Genomic DNA, 22406 nt, shown 5'->3' with positions numbered 1-22406 from the left:
AGACAAGCTGGCTAATTGCATAGCTAAGCATAGCCTAAATTGTGGAATCATGAACCAATAAATGACTTTTGTTTTAAGTTTTGGAGTGGTTTGTTTTGCAGCAGTAGATAAGTGATACAAGATATATATGCTTTTTTTTACCCCTTTTTATCTGCCACAGTGCTTTTCAGTTCCTTTTGATAAGCTGTTTCCTATGCATGTGAGCTCCTTTGTTCTAATAGCTTTGATCAATGTAATTTAGGGTACCCAGGTACCAAAATTTCTATTTACACACATTTGTAGTTTTAGGATGGTAACTGTTTCTTTTTTATTTTTTTCCTTATAATGCAGCATCAGGTTCAACAATGAGGAGCGAAAGGATCTAAAATCCATGGTATTATCTTCACAGATTTCTTCACAGATATTATATAAACCACGTGAATAGATTGCTACACCATTGTATACGTTGGGGAATTTGGCCTCTTTGGAGTTACATGCTTCTGAGGGAATCACGCAGCCTCCTAAAATCTTTGTTGTTTGTTGAATCATTTCCTTTCTATGCTACACACCTTACTATGGACTTTTTTTCTTTTTCTTTATTAATAGGTTACGAGACAGAAAAGTGGTTCTGGGCAGGAAAAGCTTAGCAATGAATAGGAAAGCCTTATTCAGTTTTATGAGGAAGTTAAAGATTCAGCACGTATCTTGCTGGGGCTTTTCCGTGTAGCTGGCTTATTTTACATATAGCAATCGGTCTTCAAGTTAATATGCAAATATGTTTATATAAATTTTATATTTCATTGACTATACATGATCTATTTCTGATATGGTTAATTAGAACTATACATTAGAATAGCTGTCTCAAAACCTGTTTTATTAGCTAGAAAACACTATGCACATATTTAATGGTAGTATTTTATAATTAGTGCATTGAAACAGAAACTTTGCAGATTTGAACCTTGCAATCTAGTTGTAGCAACCTGAATTAAAGAGATGCTTAAATACTGAAGAGCTTGTTTAAAGAACACAAACTTTAAAAATATTAGTAATAAGAGGATATAAAAATCAGATGCTTTCCCCTTCAAAAGCAATTCATTGCTTAGTGCTTACAATAATATAAAAGCACTGCATATTGATTGGCAGAAAACTTAGAAAACATAGAAAAATATGGAAAATAAATAATTGATACCACCTTTCAGAATTATTTATTTTAAATATATTATTATATAATACTAATAGTTAAAAATTATTGAATGATCACTATGTTCAAGTCATTATAGTATTGACTTTATAGATATTAGTTTATTTACTATCCCCCACAACTGTATGATGAAGATACTATTGTTAGGCCACATAACAGATGAAGAAATACAATCAGAGAGATTGGATAACTTACTGAAGATTGCAAAGATTTAAACCCAGCTTCTGACTTCAAAATTTGCCTTTCTAAACCATTATAAGTTATTCTGTTTCTTTTCTGCACAATTTCCGTCTTTACATTATTCTTTTTCTGTTCTTCCCTTTTTTCCTCCATCCCATCTTTCCTGAAATTGGATCATACCAGTTTGTCGCGTTTTTCACTTATTTTCCAGACAAATCCAAATATATATTTTTGCGCAGTGTAATTTTTATAATCATTTTTTATATCCATACAGTTTAACCATTGCTAAACCAAGGTTTAATCAGTTTCCTATTATTGGTTTTGAGCTTGGCTCAGTTATTCACTTGATTTTAGCTAAAAGTTTGAGAAGCTATTAACTATTGTAACTAATGTATGATGAATATTTTTGTATGTGTTCCTTTGCACATATGTCTACTTAGTTTCTTAGGACATCTTTTTAAATGTGACATTTTCAAGTCTAAGGACAAGATCACTTTTAAGACTTTAAATATATTTTGGCAAATTACCTTGTTGATAGTTTCTATAAAGATTTTCATTCCTACAGGTAGTATGTGAGGCCTGTGATACTTTGATGGATGTGATGTTCTATAGTAGAACATGCAGTTAAGTTTAGGAGAATGAAAAATTAACAACCCAATATAATTCTGAGTTAAATCAATATGTTATATGTTCACTTTTATTAATATAGTTTTACAGGCTTTTAAAAGAAAAATTAAGAAATTATATTATAATTAGGGTTCACCAGAGAGACAGAACCAATAGGATATATATCTGTCTATCTGTCTGTCTGTCTATCTATCTATCTATCTATCAATCAATCAAAGGGAATTTATTAGAGGAATTGGGTCAAGTGATTTTGGAGGCTAAGAAGTTTCATTGATAGGCTCTCTGTAAGCTGGAGGTCCAGGTAGCTTGGCTTATTCCAAGTCTGAAGGTCTCAGAACCACAGAAGCTGATGGTATAACTCTCAGTCCAAGGCCAAGGGCCTAAGACCTGGGGGCTGGTGGTTCAAGTCCCAGAGTCTAAAAGTCGGAGGACCTGGAGTTCTAAGATTTCCAATGGAAAGAGCAGGGTGTCCCAGCTTCGGGGGGCAGGGTGGGGAGAGAGAGAGAGAGAGAATATTTACCTTTCCTCTTCCTTGTTCTTGTGTCCAAGCCCTCAACTAATTGCATGGTGCCTGCCCACGTTGGGTGAGGGTAGATCTTTCTTACTCAATCCAGTGCTTCAAAGGCCAATCTCTCCTGGAAATACTCCCTCACAGATATACCCAGAAAAATGGTTTCTTAGCATTCTGGGTAGCCCTTAATCTAGTCAAGTTGACACCTAAAATTAACCATCAGAAGGGGTATGGGTAATAAGTACCCATTATTTAAGAAGAATGTTTCATTTCTAACTTACAGCTTTGTACAGACCTGGGTACATTATAGTCTATTTTATTATGCACACCTAGTGAGACAAATCTGAGAACTCTAGAAGCCATGCAAATTATGGAGACCCCTGAATAGCAAGGGAAGAAAGATGGCATTGTAGACCATATTGTCCACTTTCTTTCAAAGGTGTGGCATCTAAAAATTCTGTAATCAGAATGTACATTTACTTTAACTGTACTTACGTCATGCTTCTTGGCCAGTGCTGCAGTGTGAAAAAGTCTAAATCAACAGTACTATTTCAGTTTCTTCTATTATTGCCCCTGCCCCCACAGATATGTCTTCAAAGTAATGGTTCTTCAAAAGAAGTCTGAGGGCTACTGTTGGGTCCTTGTGACTGCAGCTGGGCTCCATCTCACTTAAAAGCACAAGGTTTGATATTTACCTGTTGTAGATTGTGTGTAGCCAGTGTGAGTGGTAATTTTTATAAGCCTGACAAGGTTGAAAGCGTTGCACCCAAAGAAGTAAGGTCAAAACTAGGCTTTCTTGATGTCTTGGAAGCAGTGAATCATAGGCTATAGGTTCTTTAAAATTAAAATATGAATAAAAAATTTATAGTAAAAAGCCAGAATAATATCATTTATTGATTGATGGCTTCAGTTTAGTCTTACAAGGCAAGAAGTGTACTGTGACTGTGTTTAATTCTCTAGGAGAATTTTATTTTCGTAAACCAAAACGTGAATTCTTCCAAACCTGTCATGTGATTTGAAGTTAGACACAAGCTGAGGATTTAGGATACCTTGACAATAATATTTGTTTGTAGGAGAAAGAAAAATCCTTCAGCATAGTCTTTGATCAGAGAAAAGATTAAAACCTAACTTTTGTGTTATGCTTGTTCCAAAAGCAGATTCGATAGATATTGGCTACTTCTAGCTTTAGTATAACTTATTGACATCTGTTGAAATATGCTGACTTATATTGTATTTCTTAGAGTGAACTATATAGTACTTAGGTCAGAGCAAAGCATACAAACTAAATATATGTTCATTAGAAAAAACAACTTGTGAGATACAACTGAGCCAGAGGAAAACAAGGTGTGGGGAGGGGTAAGCAGTAGGGGAGAAGAAAATGGAAATCATAATTTCATCAACCAGAGCTAAGAACTGTTAGATTTTTCAATGTATATGTTTTTATATATCTCTGTATGTGTCTATATGTTTTAAAAAATAAGATTTTAAAATATAATGGGTGTAAAATTCTTACAGGTATTCATAACTAATTATGCACATTAAATTTTTTTGGATTAATTTATACAGGCAGAACAATTAAGACCCCAAATAAAAGCATCCTAACTTTACTTGCTTAAAAAAAGTGAGGAAACAACAAAAAATTTAGAAATGAGGGGTAGAATATTCTGCCTAAAGACTTTCAGTTTACTATGTAAAATGGGAAATATGCAGGGCAATATTTAAATGTTTAATTTTTCTTAAATCTTGTGGAAAGGATACTGTACCTGATTTTGTTTCCCTTTATTTTGTTATTGTTGCCATCATCATTAGTGTCCTGTTTGTTGACTGCTACACTGTTTCATGACTGTAATGTTTTGTAGACTGTTCTTGTAGCAACCCCATGAGGTCAGTGTTACTGCAGTCAGTCCCCATTTTATAGATGAGGAAATGAGACAGGTTAAATAATTTGTTTCAGGTAATATGGTTAATAAGAAATAGAGACAAGATTTGAACATAGTTTTCTGTGTTTAGGGCAAGGACTATTCAAAACACTTCTCCAAGTTTGATTTTTAACTTTAGTGGTCCACGGTAGAAGCAGAGAAATAGATGAGTGTGAGAATGCAAGTTGCTGAGAGAGACAGAGAGAGAATCTTTACCTTTCCTCTTCCTTCTTGTTGTATCCAAGCCCTCAACTAATTGTATGGTGGCTGCCCACGTTGGGTGAGGGTGGATCTTTCTTACTCAGTTCAGAGCAGATGTTTGGCTTGTTTTGTTCTTTGTTAGTGTTTTTCCTTTTGCTACTGGAAATCACTGTGACTACTAGCAGGAATATCTGATACAATCAAATACTTGGAGATATAGGTGGAAACCCCTAGATTAAATATTCTCTGAGATTTCTTCAAAAACTTTATTATTTGAAGTTAGTTATATTTTGATGAAGTCTCTTGGAATCTAGGATTTAAAATATTAACAACATAACAAGAAAGTACAGATTCTGTGGCCATATCAAATTATTATTTATGACTTTTAATTTCTACTTGATGGGTTTAACTTCATTGATTTGAAAAAATTGCTTGCTCTATTTTTTTTTTTTTTTTTTTTTGAGGCGGAGTCTCGCTCTGTTGCCCAGGCTGGAGTGTAGTGGCATGGTCTCGGCTCACTGCAGGCTCTGCCTCCCGGGTTCACGCCATTCTCCTGCCTCAACCTGCCGAGTAGCTGGGACTACAGTAGTTGGGACTACAGGCGCCCACCACCACACCTGGCTAATTTTTTGTATTTTTTAGCAGAGATGGGGTTTCATTGTGTTAGCCAGGATGGTCTCGATCTCCTGACCTCGTGATCTGCCTGCCTTGGCCCCCAAAGTGCTGGGATTACAGGAGTGAGCCACTGTGCCCGGACGTTGTTTTTTTCTTTTTAATAAAGCTTTTGTTTTTAGTGAATTACAGAAAACTGTGGTTCTTATAGTGCTATAGGAACAGCCTCCCAATTCAAGAAGGTTTTTCTTTATGATGTTTTGTTGATATTCATAAGTGTTAGATTCATAAATAAATAATATAGTTTACTGTGTTGTGATTACCATTATTTCACTATGAATAATAAAGCCCTATTCAACTATTTCTAACTCTTAAATTGCCTAACTTGGTGAGACACAAAAAATTTCTTACTATACTTACTTATCTAGAATATGTTTTCATTGAAAGAGATGTATACATTATTTAGATAATGTATATTCTAGAAACTGTCTGATTTAAATAGCTTTTAAAAACCTTTAATCTTTTGGACTTTATAGAAATATTATTTTCCAACCACTGTTCTGGGATTAGGTGTACAAAAATGGCTAAGACATGGTTTCAGCAGTTGAGAAACTTAGACCTGAGTGAAAAGAGTCCTACCTGTAGGCAGATACCTATTAAGTACCTGCATTGCTATGGGAACGCACATGAGGGAGTAGCTAATTTAAACCTGTGGAGGAAAGAAAAGGTAAAAGAAAACTCTGTTGCTTCCTTTGTAAAATCAACCAATGTCATTCAGGTGTTGACTGTTGATTCTAGTATTTCACTGTTGGAGGTTAGACATGCTTCCTTCTGTTTTCTTCCCTTGCATAAATCTTTTGTTTATAATGCTTTACCTTTTGGTTCTAACAATTACAATTAGAAAAGTTGGGCATTTGAGTGATTCTGTAAGGGAAAGATGAAGTTAAAATTTGGGTCAATGGAGACTTTTCTATCTCCAGTGTTGGAACACCAAGATGTAATTTTCCAATTTCCTTAAGGGAACTGCAGCATGTTTTATATTTTTATATTTTTTAAAGGCTTTACAGAGGAGTCCCCATCAGATAAGGACTTTGACAAATGACTAGAAGTTTCCAAGTGGAGAAAAAACATTCTTGACAGAGGGGAAGTCTGATAATGAGGCATTCAAAGAGTGGGTTAGAAACTGGACCTGACTTACGAGTCTTCCAGTATAGGGGATAGGGTAAATGGTACTACTGTTAAATAAGGAGGGGAAGTGTATTTCGGGGCTGGAGTAGGCTGGAATAGGATCTTTGTTTTGACCTTGTTAATTTGGAAAATCTTTGGAAATTCCACCAATTGATTTTTAAAATTCTTTCCACTAAAATGTGTTAATTACCTGCAAAGTGCCCGATCTCAAAAATATAGGCATAAAAAATAAGTCTAAAAACTTAAAAAAATAAGAGCTTATAGACTCTTAGAAAGAGAGATAAGGGAACGATTATAATGCACATTTAAATATTTGATAGAAATAATCATAGGATGTGATGGTGAACTTGGGATTTTTGATCTTACGAGTTACAGTCACAAACTTCAAAAAAAAAAAAAAAAAAAAACCCACCAGTAAAAGAGACCAAGAAGAACAGTCGGAAATAATTAAATCACCTTTTGTTCCTTCACTATTATGGCAAGAAAAAAAAAAAAGAAAAGAAAAACCAAATGCAGTGAAAGTACAATAGGGAGATTTTCTCTTTATGGTCCAGAGTCCAGATAGTTTCCCTCCAGGTCACCTTTACTGTGTCAGTTATATAGGAAGAAGAATACAAAGAAATGAGGGAAGAGGACCTGTGGATACTGAGGTCAAAGACAGAGAGGAAGAGGGAGATAGAGAATTTGAATGAGAAATATGAATGAAATAGAGAGTGTACCCTTGTGGAAGCTCAACTTTTAATAATCTAACCTACTGTTGTGATGACAAAAGCTCCGTTCCCTAGCACCATGGCTCAGTAAAGCCCTTTGGACTTACGCTACCATATCGACTCTGTTCCTCACTAGGGATAGAGACAGAGGAGGATCCTGGGGGTAGAGAGTACAGACCTGCCTAAAATTAAAATTGTGATGTAGTAATATCAATAATAGAAGTTATTGAGAGGTCACCTATGGGCCAAGAACTACCATAAGCACTTTAAATGAATGATCTTACCAAGTAAGGTAGTGTAGTCCACTCTTGAACAATGACGGGGTGAGGGACCCAACTCCCATGCAGTCAAACATTTGTATGTAACTTTTGACTACCCCACACCCCACAGCTTAACTACTAATAGTCTACTTTTGACCAGAAGCTTTCCTGTTAACATAAACAGTTGAGATTAACACATATTTTTATATGCTATATGTATTATATACTATATTTTTACAATAAAGTAAGATAGAGAAAATAAAATGTTATTAAGAACATCATAAGAAAGAGAAAAAGATTTCTATTTCTTAAGTGGAAGAGGATCATCATAAAGGACTTCATCCTCACTGTCTTCATATTGAGTAGGCTGAGGAGGAGGAGAAAGAAGAGGAGTTGGTCTTATGTCTCAGGGGTGGCAGATGTGGAAGAGGTGGAAAGGGAAGCAGGAGAGGCAGGCACACTCAGTGTAACTTTTATTGAAAAAAATCTGTGTATTAGTGGAACCATGCAGTTCAAACCTGTGTTGTTCAAGGGTCAACTATATTTGTAAAGCCCTTAAACAGTGTCTTGCACATGGTAAGCACTTAATGTATCTGGCTATTGTTATTAGACTAGGACACATGGTAAGTACTTGGTAGGTATTGGCTATTATTATTTAATTATTAATTAAATAATAATCATCACCATTTTCCTAGTAATGTATGGCATAATGAAGTTAAGTAACTTGCTGAAGATCATATAACTAGAAAGAAATGGAATCATTTCTAAGTTGGAGGTGACAGACTGATTAGTGTAGATATAGCATGAATTGCATAATGATTGGTGCTTGAAATATGATGATGCTAGAGAGGAAAGAAAACATGTGCCAAAAGTAGAAGACATTATGATTAAAAAAAGATCTCTTTAGCTTGCTGACTGGTTGGATGAGAAGTAAGAAGACAACTAAGATTTTTAAGCTGGTTGACTGGGAAAGGGTAAACTGAATGTAAGAAAATAAGAAAGGACTGGGCATGGTGGCTCGTACCTGTAATCTCAGCGCTTTGGATGATAAGACAGGAGGATTGCTTGAGGTCAGGAGTTCAAGACCAGCCTGGTCAACATAGCAAGATCCTCCCATCTCTAAAAAAAAAAAAGGGAAAAAAAAGAAACCAACTTAGCTGGATGTGGTGGTATGCATTTGTAGACCTGTAGTCCTAGCTACCTGGGACCTGGGAGACTGAGCCCAGGCATTCAAGGCTACAGTGAACTATGATCATGCCAGTGCACCCCAGCCTGAGTGGCAGAGCGAGACCCTCTTTAAAAAAAAAAAAAAAAAAAGAAGAGGCAAATGCAGTGGCTCACATGTGTAATCCCAGCATTTTGGGAGGCTGAGGTGGGCGGATCATGAGGTCAGGAGTTCGAGACCAGCCTGGCCAATATGGTGAAACCCTGTCTCTACTAAAAATACGAAAATTAGCTGGGCGTAGTGGTGCACACCTATAGTCCCAGCTACTCAGGAGTCTGAGGCAGAAGAGACTGTCTCAAAACAAACAAAAAAACAAAAAAAACCTTTTTATTATTAGGAAGTGATAACAAATTCCATTTTAATCCTGTTGAATTTTTTATCAGGTAGTCAAGTGAAATGACTAGCAGGGAATTTAAAACTAAGTTAGAGATTTAGGTATTATCACTAAAGGAGTTGGTGAAAGCTCTGGCAGTGTTTGAGATGTTCAAGGATAACCAGCGTTTTTCAGCTGCAAAACCCTGGATCAAAAATAGTGTCAGGATAATAGCCTCCAGGCAGAATTTTGACATATTTGTCAACTCTTGCTTTGTAGAAAATCTACAAATAATTCCAGGAATCTTTAACAAAAGGCATGCCATTACTGCTCCAGGGACTGGCTGTTGCCCTGTGTTCACTGTTTTCCTTGCTTCTGCCCCGGTTGCTGTTGTTGTGTCTCCACTGGCTGCTGTCATTGGCTCCTCAGTGAAGGCGGAGAGCCTCAGTTGTTGCTTGGCACCTTTCCTATCACCACAGAAATGGCCACTTCCCATGGTAGCATTCTTGGAGAGTCAGAACTGAAATCAGCAAGAAACAACCAACTGCATCAAAAAGTGGGCTGAAGCTGGGCGCAGTGGCTCACACCTGTAATTCCAGCACTTTGAGAGGCCAAGGTGGGCAGATCATGAGGTCAGGAGATGGAGACCATCCTGGCTAAGATGGTGAAATCCCATCTTTACTAAAATACAAAAAATTAGCTGGGCGTGGTGGCGGGCGCCTGTAGTCCCAGCTACTCAGGCTGAGGCAGGAGAATGGCATGAACCCAGGAGACGGACCTTGCAGTGAGCTGAGGTCGCTCCAGTGAGACTCCATCTCAAAAAACAAACAAACAAACAAAAAAACAAACAAAAAAAATGTGGGCTGAGGACATGAATAGACAGTTCTCAAGAAAAGATATACAAATGGCCAAAAAGCATATGAAAAAATCCTCATCATCTTTAATTATCAGGGAAATACAAATCAAAAGCACAATGCAGTACTACTTCACTCCTGCAAGAATGGCCATAATCAAAAAATTAAAAAAAAAAAAGATGTTGGTGTGGATGTGGTGAAAAGGAAACACTTTTACAATGTTGGTGGCAGTGTAAACTAGTACAACCACGATGGAAAACAGTGTGGAGGTTCCTTAAATAACTAAAGTAGATCTACCATTTGATCTAGCAATCCTTAGCAATACTAGGTATCTACCCCGAGGAAAATAACTCATTATATGAAAAAGATGTGTGCTTGCACACACATGTTTATAGCAGCATAATTTACAGTTGCAAAAATATGGAACCAGCCCAAATGCCCATCAATCAACGAGTGGATAAAGAAAATGTGGTGTGTGTATATATATATATATGTATACACACACACATATATATATTACTCAGCCATAAAAAGGAACGAAATAATGTTATTCACAGCAATCTGAATGGAACTGGAGACTATTATTCTAAGTGAAGTAAGTCATGAATGGAAAACCAAACATTGTATGTTCTCACTGATATGTGGGAGCTAAACTATGAGGGCACAAAGGCATAAGAATGATACATTGGACTTTGGGGACTCGGGGGAAAATGTGGGTGGTGGTAAGAGATAAAAGCCTACACATTGGGTACAGTGTACAATGCTCGGGTGATAGGTGCACCAGAATCTCAGAAATCACTACTGAAGAACTTAATTCATGTAACCGAACACTCCCTTTTCTTACAAAACCTATTGAAATAAAAAATGAAAAAGAATTAAAAAACAGTGCAAAGGCTGTCTTAGCTCTTCTAATTATTTTGTCCCCCTGTTCTTGCCTCAAGCTTGTTGTTCATTGGATTTGTCTGTACCCCTGTCCAAATGACAGGTATGCTGGTTTCATAGTTCCCCAATCAAATTTTTGTTCCTGTATGGTTCCTGACCTTCAGAAAAATTCTTACACAAAATGTTTCTCAGTTCTTGATCCATTAATCCTCAGGCACAGTTAGACTTCTCTGAATCCTAGGATGAAAGCCCGTTATTAGGCTCAAATTGGGACCAGGACCCGTGACATGTGCCCTTTTGAGAAAAGAGAGGTCAAATTGGGAAATCCATACATTTAATAATGATAATTCTATCACATCTTTCTTTTGCCCTCTTCAGTTCTTCATATGACTGTGAAGATTTGTGGATATGACTGTGATTTGGGATTATTTCTTCTTTTCCCGAGATGGAACAATGATGTGTACTACTGTGGAATTATATTCTATCTGGATATTTTGTTGGGAGGTTTGACTCACTTCTTCGTCATGTTTTTATATTATTCTTAAGGCTTTTCATACCTCTTTACTGGAGTTTACTAAAGATTTTAGTGTCTAGCACATGTTCCTTTCAAATAAGTATTGGCAATTTATTTTTTTCTGGTTCATCTGTGAAGAATCCCAATGAGCCTTTTTGAAAACTCATCATTTGCAGTTACTTTAGAACAGCAATTTATAGAAAGGTACTGTATTAGAAATGTTTTATTTCACTCCACTCGAGCTATGAAGTGCAAGAACCATGAAGATTGAAAAATACAAATGATAGATGTGTCTCTTTCTCCTTATTTTCTAGCCTTCTTTGAATCCTGGGGGGAGCCAGTCATCAGATGTGGTGCTTTTGAACCACTGGAAAGTGAGGAATTTTGAAGTACACCGTGGTGACATTGTATCATTGGTGTAAGTAACTCAGAAGCATACTATATTTGTATATAAAATTATTTATACTTAATGCTGATTGAAATGGTAATCCATTGTTAATATCATACTGCCAATTATTAAATTGAATACATGTTAAATATAATGTGTTTTTAAAAAATCAATTTTGCAGTGTAACAGTGCTCTAAAAAGAATTTTTTGTGTTTAAAATATGTTAACTGACTAACATATTTGGATTGGGTAAAATGTATTTAATGTTGATTAGAAATTATTAAAAATACATGCATTTAGTATTACTTTGGAATATTTTGAAATTTTGCATTTTGGTAAGCAACTTTTTTGTTACCCCAATGTTTTCTTGGTTTGTATAGATAAAAAGTATCCCTAGAAGGTGATAATTATGACATGAGAATCATTGACATTTATGTACATCAGGAGTTTAACTGAAAAAGGAAATTTTAAAGACTAGTACTGGATGCTTCTGTTTGGGGCCAAAAGGTGGCACTGTTTCACTGTTACAATATTGTGACTGGTCAGGATCAAAAATTTCATTCCGGTCTTAATGTAGAAAAGGAATGTCAAAGTGTGCATAACTGATAAAATGATATAATACGTAGTCCTAGGACATGCTTAAATGGTTTGGAGATTTTTGTTTGTTTGCTTTAAAAGTAAATTTACACTAGGAAGACTGCAGCCAAACTTGTCTAATTTCTTCTGGTTTCAAATACTTATAAAAATGTTATAGTATGATTCCCTGTTATGCCAGTTAGGGGAAACAATTAATGTAGCAGTGTTACTGCCATTTGATTTGGCTACAGTAAAAACCTGCTACTGGGTAAATACCTTTCCCATTTGTATTTCCGATTCTTGAATTGGAAGGATTTTTTTCTTGTTAGATGGTAACTTAAAATTGTTTGGTAAAAGCACGACATTGTCTGCTTATTTGTACTTAACTTCGGCTAGTGCTTTGTGGAAACAGATATTCTATAAATGTGTTTCTTTCAAGACTATTCTACCAGTATTCATTTGAAGATATATTAACCAACTCTGGTTAGTGACTAATGAAATAAATTCAAGTGGAGTTTTGTATGGCAGACATCCAAGGAGGGGGATTAAATGCTTCTCAGGTTTTGAGTGCTTTTAAAAATATTAACCTGCTCTTTGAAGTGTACTTTTATTTTGTCATTCAGAGTACTATTTTTGCAACCTCCTGAACAACCTTTTCCATGCTGGGTTAGCCTGTCATATGCTCATTATTCTTTTGCCTTTGGTTTGACAAGGTTACATCCTCACTTAGTTGGTGATGGAAAGGATACCCACCCAAGTGAAAGAGGTCACACTATACACAGACAATTGTGCAGTATTTTTTTTCCCTGTGAGAAACATGCTCACTATCTCTAACCAAGTGGACTTGAATAGATAATTGAAAAATAAAACAAGGCTCCTTGATATTCAAGGTTGCATGGGTTCATAAAAGTACCCTGCCATATCATGGAGTATATTAAAAAGAGCACATTACTCTTTTATGTAAATATTCATAGTGATTGATATTTATTATATACATTAACTTCAAAAATATTCTATTCAAATTGGGATTGATATATAAATTATAGCTATTCCAGTTGAACTGTATTTTTTTTCTGGAGACAGAGTCTCGCTCTGTTGCCCAGGCTGGAGTGCAGTGGTGTGACCTCGTCTCATTGCAAGCCCCGCCTCCTGGGTTCGGACCATTCTCCTGCCTCAGCCTCCCGAGTAGCTGGGACTACAGGCACCCACCACCATGCCTAGCTAATTTTTTGTATTTTTAGTAGAAACGGGTTTCACCCGACTGTGATGGTGATGGTGGTTTCACGAGACCATCCGTGTTAGCCAGGATGGTCTCGATCTCCTGACCTCGTGATCCGCCCACCTCGGCCTCCCAAAGTGCTCGGATTACAGGTGTGAGCCACCGCCCCCGGCCCAGACTGTGTTTTTAGTGACTCAGTTATGTGCTATATCTTTGTCATGTACAAATAACACAAACTTTCACGTGCTTGTTTTTAGGAGGAGCCATTTACATAAAAGAATGCTTAGTTACTAGTATTACATATTTAACAACAGATGATCATGAAGCAATATTGTTACTTTGAGAAAGAAACAAAAAATCTGATGCTAAATTCTTCTTTAGCATTATTTAAAGTCTTTTTTTAGGTCAGGGTCAGGTGGCTCAGGCCTGTAATCCTGGCACTTTGGGATGCCAAGGTATGTGGATCCCTTGAGCCCAGGAGTTTGAGACCAGGTCGGGCAACATGGTGAAACCCTGTTTCTACAAAAAATACAAACATTGGCTGGGTTTAGTGATGTGGGCCTATAGTTCTAGCTACCTGGGAGGCTGAGGTAGGAAGATTGATTGAGCCTGGGAGGTCGAGGCTGCAGTACTCTGTGATTGTGCCACTGCACTCCAGCCTGGGTGACAGTGAGACCCTGTCTAAAAAAAAGTATCTTTTTAGTCTTATGAGCAAAAATGCTTTCTAGCCTATATCTGTGTATTTTCATACAAGTTAGAAACTGCTTCATTTTAGAAGATTGATGTTGATATGATCACAGTTCATAATATACATTTAATTTATGTCAAATATTGAATATTTGCTTTTCTTACACAATGCATCAGTTTGGTTTTAACATAGATGATAATTTTTGTTATTACATTGGAGCATCCTATTTAAGAAATGTGTGATGAATACAGAAATGTGCATTAAAATGTTCAATTTAAAGCTAATTATAAAATATACTTTGTAATTTTGTTTAGAAATTGATATTAACAGTATACTTCATTGATAAGTAATCTTTGAAAACCTTCTTATATTAAAAAAGTATAACCTTTTTATATTAAAAAAATCTTGAGACAGTGTATTCAGAATGTGTGGGAATACAATATTTCTACTATAATATTTATGCTTTTCTGGAAAATTTGCAGTTTGCAAATTCTTAAATCAGTAGGGCTTATTCAACTTTATAACCAGAGCACTGATGAAAACAATAACAATCTCAATAAAAATACTAACACAGTTTGTAAGACATAAAGTTTCTAATAATTAAACGGCAGTAAAAGTAGTATTTTACTTAAAACATAAAAGGTGGCGACAGCCTAGTGGTAGGTGGTATAAGGAAGGGTTGAGGCTGTCTATGGATACAAGGGCAGAAAGACATTATCATCAGAAGTCATAAACAGAGAAAAGCTTGTAAGCTTTGTACAAAATGTTCTGATACCAGAGTTGTATGCTCTCCTCATTGTTTTGTGTTACTTTGTTTTATTTATTTATTTATAAACAAAGATCAGGGTTAACTTTGCAACAGCACTTCTAAGAGAAAGGTTGAATGTATAATACTGATTGCTTCCTGGTTTGCTGCCATTAGTATACGTAGCCTTCAGTTGCCTTTACTAATGAAGCAAAACATTAATGATCTGGGAAAAAAATTACATATGAACCAATGTAACTTCTGCATTACACTGAAATCTTTTCTCCATTTACCAGTTGTCTATGTTAATTCATGTTGCAGAAACACACACTATAGCAAAGCAGACTGTCCTTTCTATTGGAAGGGGTTTTGTTCAGAGTGGGTTGACCAGTGTTGTTTCCTATAGTGTGGGATGTCTGGCAGAGGGAGGTCGGTGCATATTATTTTTTTGCATATCTTTCTTATTTTTCACTGTCTCCTTCTTTCTTGTAAAAAGTTGGTCACAGTGGAGTTATTGTTTAAGTATGTTATTCAGTAGCTATATTTACTTAATAACATTACTGATTGCACAAAATATGATTTGCTGTCATCAAGTCCTCAGTATATGTAGGTGGCATCATACTCTCTTAGTGATTTACAAACTCAGTGGTGATTAAGGAGGATTTTCTATACCTTGGAATTGACTTTTCATTAACCTGTGTGATGGCCTTCCTGGCTCACATAAGTTGCACTCTTTCACAATAATATATCACTTAACAAGTCCATTGGGACAGAGGTTCTTTCATAATAAAGTCCTAAATAATCACATTTATAATTGTTTTAACTTTATTTTACTTTTATTTGTTTTGAAGAAAAGTTGCAAAAATAGTATAGAGAGTTCCCATAAATCCCCTAATGTTAACATTATATAGAACCATGGTTCAATTACTGAAACCAGTACATCAGCAGAATATTATTAGGTCTAATCTATAGACCTTATTCAAATTTCACCTGTTTTCCCACTAATGTCCTTTTTTTGGATGAAGATCCTACTCAAGATCCCATATTTTCATTTTTTATTTTTTATGTCTCTCTAGTCACCTTCAGTATATGACAGTTCCTTGATCTTTGTCTTTTATGACATTGACACTTTTGAAGGGTACTGTTCAGTTATTTTGCAGAATGCTGCTCAGCCTCTTTAATGTTTGATGCCAGACTCTCTTTAAATGGAGAAGCACTAATGTTGATGGCAGTTGCTGAGGCTGAGGAAGCTGCAGCAGTGGGAACCCCTGAATGAGGGAGAAACTGTCTTGAGTACGCAGTAGGGCCAGCTGGGGAGGTGGATATCACAGGGGCAGAGGAAAAGGAGATGGTAGGATTTCTCTTTCAGGCATGGGTCTTTTTTAGTTTCTTGGAACCACATACGTGGGTCATGACTACAAGGGTTCAGGGGTTCTAGAAATAAGTCTACTGAGTCAAATTTATAGCTGCTAGGAAGCAAAGAACAGAGCTGTGTGGGTGGGAGAAAAGGCCACAGTTTATAGAGAGCTAGAAAGGAAGGATGAAGGGCTTCCTTTCTCTTCCTTTCCTCTTAATCTGGATCACAGATTTCACTGTATTGAACCAGTGTTCAGTTCTATAGTAGAAGGTTGGTGTAAGGGAATTCTTTGAATGAGCATGCCTGTAAGTAAGCATTGTGCTAAGTGCTTTGAGTATGCTGTTTTGTTTTTGTTTTTGTTTTTTTTTGAGACGGAGTCTCGCTCTGTCGCCCAGGCTGGAGTGCAGTGGCGCGATCTGGGCTCACTGCAAGCTCCGCCTCCCGGGTTCATGCCATTCTCCTGCCTCAGCCTCCCGAGTAGCTGGGACTACAGGCGCCCGCCACCTCGCCCAGCTAGTTTTTTGTATTCTTTTGAGTAGAGACGGGGTTTCACCATGTTAGCCAGGATGGTCTCGATCTCCTGACCTCGTGATCCGCCCGTCTCGGCCTCCCAAAGTGCTGGGATTACAGGCTTGAGCCACCACACCCGGCCGAGTATGCTGTTTGTATTTAATTCTCACAATAGCTGGAGATAGTAATTTTTAACATAATGAAACAGATTTAGAGCAAGTGCATAGCAAGTAAAAAGCAGGGCCAGAATTTGAATCCACATTCATTTGACTGTAAGCCTATACTGTCTGATAGAGCAAGCACCTGCAGTTATTGAACACTTGAAATATGGTGATTGCTGCTTGTTAAAATCATAATAATTTGGATATATTCTTGCAAATAAATATATTACTAAAATTCTACCTGTTTCTTTTTCGTCTTTTTCTTCTAGTTTTATTTTATAAGAGATTGGGTCTTGCTATGCTGCCCATGCTGGGCATGAACTCCTGGGCCTAAGTGATCCTCCTGTCTCAGCCTCCTGAGTGGCTGGGACTACAGGCAAAATCAGGGCATCTGGCTGATTCTTCCTTTTTAAATGTGCCTAGTAGAAAATGTAAAATTACACATGTGACATACATTTTATTTCTATTTGATAATACTGTGTTTAAATCTTTTCCCATTATACACTGCTGCATCCCTGGAGTGTGTCTGAAGTGAACTAAGATGAAATCTCAAAGTCTGAGATGGACAACACTAAGGTAGTTGCTATAAAGCAACGGTAGACTTCTAAAGATAGGTAAACACCTGGTGTTGGTGAGAGTGCTGGAGTGATCAGGTCCAAAGACAGAGAGAAAAAGACACATAATCTATGGAGAGAAAAAAAAACAACCATAATATTTTTAAAGTATTTACTGACTGCTTATTTTTTTTTGTAGCCATTGGGTTAGGAGTTCTGACTTCACTTTTATTTGATTCTAATTAAGAAAAACCAATAAAGTAGGTATTGTTGTTATCCCTGGTTTTATAGATGAGAACACTAAAGCATAGAGAGGCTAAATAACCTGCTTAAGGACATGGTAAATATTAATAAATGGCAGAGCAAAGACTTGAAGTGCCTCACATCAAAGCTGTGACTTAACCATCATCCTATAATGTCTCCATGTGATGTGGTATGATGCTATGGTTGAGTAACATTGATTCTCACCAAAGAAGTCATGCTGGCCCTGGTATGTCTACATCTCTTATTTTACTTCCATTTCTGTAGTCAAATTTCTGATACAGTGGTTCCTGAAATACATTGTAGTCTCCTCATCGATAACAATAATACTGTATTGTGAACATATAGTGTGCATACAGTTTCAACAGCTGGTTTTTGTCATGCTAAACTAATTGCCAGTTTCTGACAGATGGCCAGTGTAGTGTGGTGGCTGCTTCTCTATCGATAAGTATGAGCAAAGAGTCATAAAGATTTGAGCCAGGGAAATAGATGAAATAGAATAGAGCCCTTGAAAACAAAACGAAAGGTGCTTTGTGTCTTGAGTGCTTGTAAATCTTGAAAGGTCCCTTGACCCACCAAGGAAATTAATTGGAATCTGCTAAAAATGGAATTTCATGTTTTGCCCACAGTAATAATAATACTGAATAATGACCCATAATTGTATTAAAAGCCAGTTATCAGTTGAGCTGGGAAAATATAATTGTGTATACTTATCTGTTCTATCTGTACTCATTCCCAATTTTTAAAATCTATGGCCAAACATTTTTCTGAGTTTGTAGTTAATATAGTACATTTAGGAACCAAATATAGAAAGACCATGACTTTTACAGAAAGATTCTTTAGGGAGGATGAAGTACCTAGGTTTCTAGTTTTTTTTTTTTTTTTTTAAATTGACAGTAAAATGCTGGGGAGGGAAATCCTGTATTGCAGTTTATTTTTGGCACTTTCAATTATCCATAGTAATTTGCAGTCATTACTAAGTATATGTACAAGTGACATTTTTTAAATAAAGAAAATGAGATAGTAAAAGTATTATTATTATTATTAGATATAGATTAAACTGAATTTTAAATACTGTTCATAGCCATACAAAAAGTTGGTATCCTTGGCTGGGCACAGTGGCTCATGCCCGTAATCTCAGCACTTTGGGAGGCCGAGGCGGGTGAATCACGAGGCCAGGAGATCGAGACTATCCTGGCTATGGTGAAAACCCTTCTCATACTAACAATACAAAAAGTTAGCTGGGCATGGTGGCGGGCATCTGTAGTCCCAGCTAATCGGGAGGCTGAGGCAGGAGAATGGCGTGAACCCGGGACACGGAACTTGCAGTGAACCGAGCTTACGCCACTGCACTCCAGCCTGGGCGACAAAGTGAGACTGTCTCAAAAAAAAAAAAAAAACCAAAACCAAAAACCAAAAAAAAACCAGTTGGTATCCTAGGACAGTCCTTAATAGCAATTTGTTTTCTTAAGTAGGATAAACTGTCTTCACAATGCTTATACACTTAATTATGTAATAAGACATTTTCTTAGTTCAGAGACAAACTACAGCTTAGAAGTGTTTCATAAATTTCAATTTTGAATTACTGAGATTTTGTGTTAATGTAACCATAGGAGATATATATAGCTTCTGCTCATCCTGTTTTATAAATTTTATATCCTTTGAGAAGTAACTATAAGTTTTCAAAGAACAAAATTATACAGGCAACATTCTATTAAATACTGGTGCTTATGTTTATAAATGTTTTTATTTTTACTCTGAAATAATCTAGTCTCTGAGAATGCTGTTTCTTATATTTAAAAAGATGAGTAAGTACAAGGCAGCATTTACAAAGGACCTCCCAAATACACGTTAAATATTATATGTAAGGAGTCAGATTTAGCTATTGAGGAGAAGCATTTTGACTATGTTTACATAATAATTACAACAGAATTAATTAATATTTTAGAGTAGTAAACAGTTTAGGTTTCAAGCAGGAAATAGAACACAAGGCAAATCAACCATCACATAGGTGTGTCAACCTATCTTAAATACTTTTGGAATCAGTAAGATATAGAGGCATACGTAAGGATAGGCCACAGATCAGTCAGTGGCTGATTTCTATTTCTGGCTGTAAATGGACTAGTTTATTTCAAACTAAGGCCTACACTGTCAATAATGAAAAAAACTGGATTAAAAAAATGTGTATGGCCGGGCGCGGTGGCTCAAGCCTGTAATCCCAGCACTTTGGGAGGCCGAGACAGGCGGATCACGAGGTCAGGAGATGGAGACCATCCTGACTAACATGGTGAAACACTGTCTCTACTAAAAATACAAAAATTAGCCGGGCGCGGTGGTGGGCGTCTGTAGTCCCAGACTCGGGAGGCTGAGGCAGGAGAACGGCATGAACCCGGGAGGCGGAGCTTGCAGTGAGTGGACTTGGCGCCACTGCACTCCAGCCTGGGCGACAGAGCAAGACTCCGTCTCAAAAAAAAAAAAAAAAAAAAATGTATATCTAAAGGCGTTGGAGTACTACCAAGGGTTAAAGATCTAAGAATGAAAGGAAACATACTGAAGTGAGCCCTGTATTTGTGTCATTTTTCACCTTGGATTCTGTCAATTTGCAAGCAACACAAGCCAAGCTGAGAAGCCGAGCAGCAATAGCTAAGATGGTGAGAGGGTGAGCAGAAATTTTGTCAGTTTCACAGTGCCTGCAAGCTAAAATTCAGGAAGGAGGAAGAAGGACCCTGGTAAAACACTCTAAGCTTTTCATTGGGATTCCTGTGGGGCTATATCCTAGGAGTTAGGAAGAACTATAAATAGGCCACTACTTACAAAAATCAAAATGTATTCTTTGATAAACCCAATCTTGATTTTAAGGTGGTCTGCCTTTACTTTAACGGTCATTCCTGGAAGCAAGAGACATCATGCAGGGTTTCTGTAATTTTTTTTATGCACAGCACTTGACATTTAATAAAAAATTATACCATGCATATTAGAAGCCAGGACCAAGAAAAACAACATAAAACAAGAAAGGATAGAAACAGTCTCACAGTAATCCAGATATTGGAATGATTAGACATGGACTATTAAATAACTATAATTGGGTAGGTGTGGTGACTCATGTCTGTAATCCTAGCACTTTGGTAGGCCGAGGTGGGAGGATCACTCCAGCCCAGGAGTTCAAGACCAGCCTGGGTGACATAGCAAGACTTCTCTGGTCTCTACTTAAACAAAAACAAAGAAACAAAAGCTGGGCTTGGTGTTGCATGCCTGTAGAATCAGCTAGCTACAACAGAGGCTGAGATGGGAGGGAGGATAACTTGAGCCTTGGAGATCATGGCTGCAGTGAGCTATGATCTCACCACTGCACTCCATCCTGGGTGACAGAGTAAGACTCTCTCTCCAAAAACAGAAAAAAATTATAATCAGTATTTTTTAAAAAACTGATGAAAAGATGGATAATTTCAGCACAGAATAAGAATCCATAAAAGTAATTTAAAGAAATTCTAGAAATAAAAACGGTGACTGAAATGAAGAACTCAGTAGATTAGTTTAATAGAAAATTAGACACAGCTGAGGAAAGAATTAGTGAACTGGATGATGGGTCAATTAGAAAATATATAGAATGGGGTATGGAGGGAATAAAAGAATGGCATATACAATCAATAGTGTAAATAGTGTAATAGTGAAAAAGGCTGACCACCATCTAATTGGAGTCCCAGGAGAATAGAAGAGTAGGAATTGAGGAAGAACCATTATCTTAATAGATTCAGGCCAAGAGTTTTCCAAAATCAATGAAAGACATCAATCCACAGAATTAAAAAGCACTAGTGGAACAAATACAATGATAGATATTTAGGGTACGCAGCAGTCAAACCACTGAAAACCAAAGAATATAAAAGTGTTTTTTTTTTTTTTTGAGACAGAATTTTGCTCTTGTTGCCCAGGCTGGAGTGCAATGGTGCGATCTTGGCTCACTGCAACCTCCACCTCCTGGGTTCAAATGATTCTCCTGCCCCAGTCTCCCGAGTAGCTGGGATTACAGGCACACGCCACCACACTTGGCTAATTTTGTATTTTTAGTAGAGATGGGGTTTCTCCATGTTGGTCAGGCTGGTCTTGAACTCCTGTCCTCAGGTGACCTGCCTGCTTTGGCCTCCCAAAGTACTGAGATTACAGGTGTGAGCCACTGAGTCTGGCCGATAAAAGTCTTAAAAGGAAAAAAGACGTATTAGCTTCAAAGAAGCAAAAATATAGCCTACTTTTCAACTGATGGAAGACAGGAGATAACTGAATGACATCTTTAAAGTCGTAAATGAAAAAAAGTCAATCTAGAATGTTGTACCTGTTGGAAATATTCTTAAAAAATAAAAGAGAAATGCATTCTTTTTCAGATAAACAAGCCCCTAGCACATGCTCAATTGTTCTTTTGGACTTCCTGTACAAAACAAATTCAAAGGGTTAAGAATTTCTAGTTGGTAGGTTCAGAGCATTAAGCCCCAATTGTGGTGTCCCTTCTGAGCCCAGGATTATGTGTGACTGCACTGGTCACATTGCCATGAAGCCAGCCCTGGTGGTTGGTAGAGGGGTGGGCACTGGACCTAAGCAGGGCCAATCAGAGCCGTTCCTGGAAATGGATATATAAATATTAGGAATGAAAAGTTCTTTATTTTGTTAGAATTTGAACAATATGATCTGTAGAAAATCAGTCATATTTCCTTAAGGATACATCAGTAAAATATGAGGCAAATGTAATAATTAGAACTTGGGTTTCAAAGCAGATTCCATG

The 22406-nt window shown here is 36.9% G+C and overlaps 1 protein-coding gene across 17 annotated transcripts in view; it reads left to right on the top strand.

The window, feature by feature from the left end:
* The window catches only part of IMMP2L (inner mitochondrial membrane peptidase subunit 2), an 870942-nt gene that overhangs the window by 55462 nt on the left and 793074 nt on the right, over window positions 1-22406 (top strand). For all 17 annotated transcript variants that reach the window (XM_028844870.2, XM_015134720.3, XM_077994813.1 and 14 more), the window contains one exon: window positions 11491-11594. In XM_028844870.2, coding sequence (XP_028700703.1) covers window positions 11491-11594 — 104 coding nt within the window. The remainder of the gene's footprint in view (window positions 1-11490; window positions 11595-22406) is intronic.

This window comes from Macaca mulatta, chromosome 3, assembly GCF_049350105.2.
Source record: "Macaca mulatta isolate MMU2019108-1 chromosome 3, T2T-MMU8v2.0, whole genome shotgun sequence".
NCBI classification, from domain to species: Eukaryota; Metazoa; Chordata; class Mammalia; order Primates; family Cercopithecidae; genus Macaca; species Macaca mulatta.
This window is presented reverse-complemented; position numbering and strand designations above follow the sequence as displayed.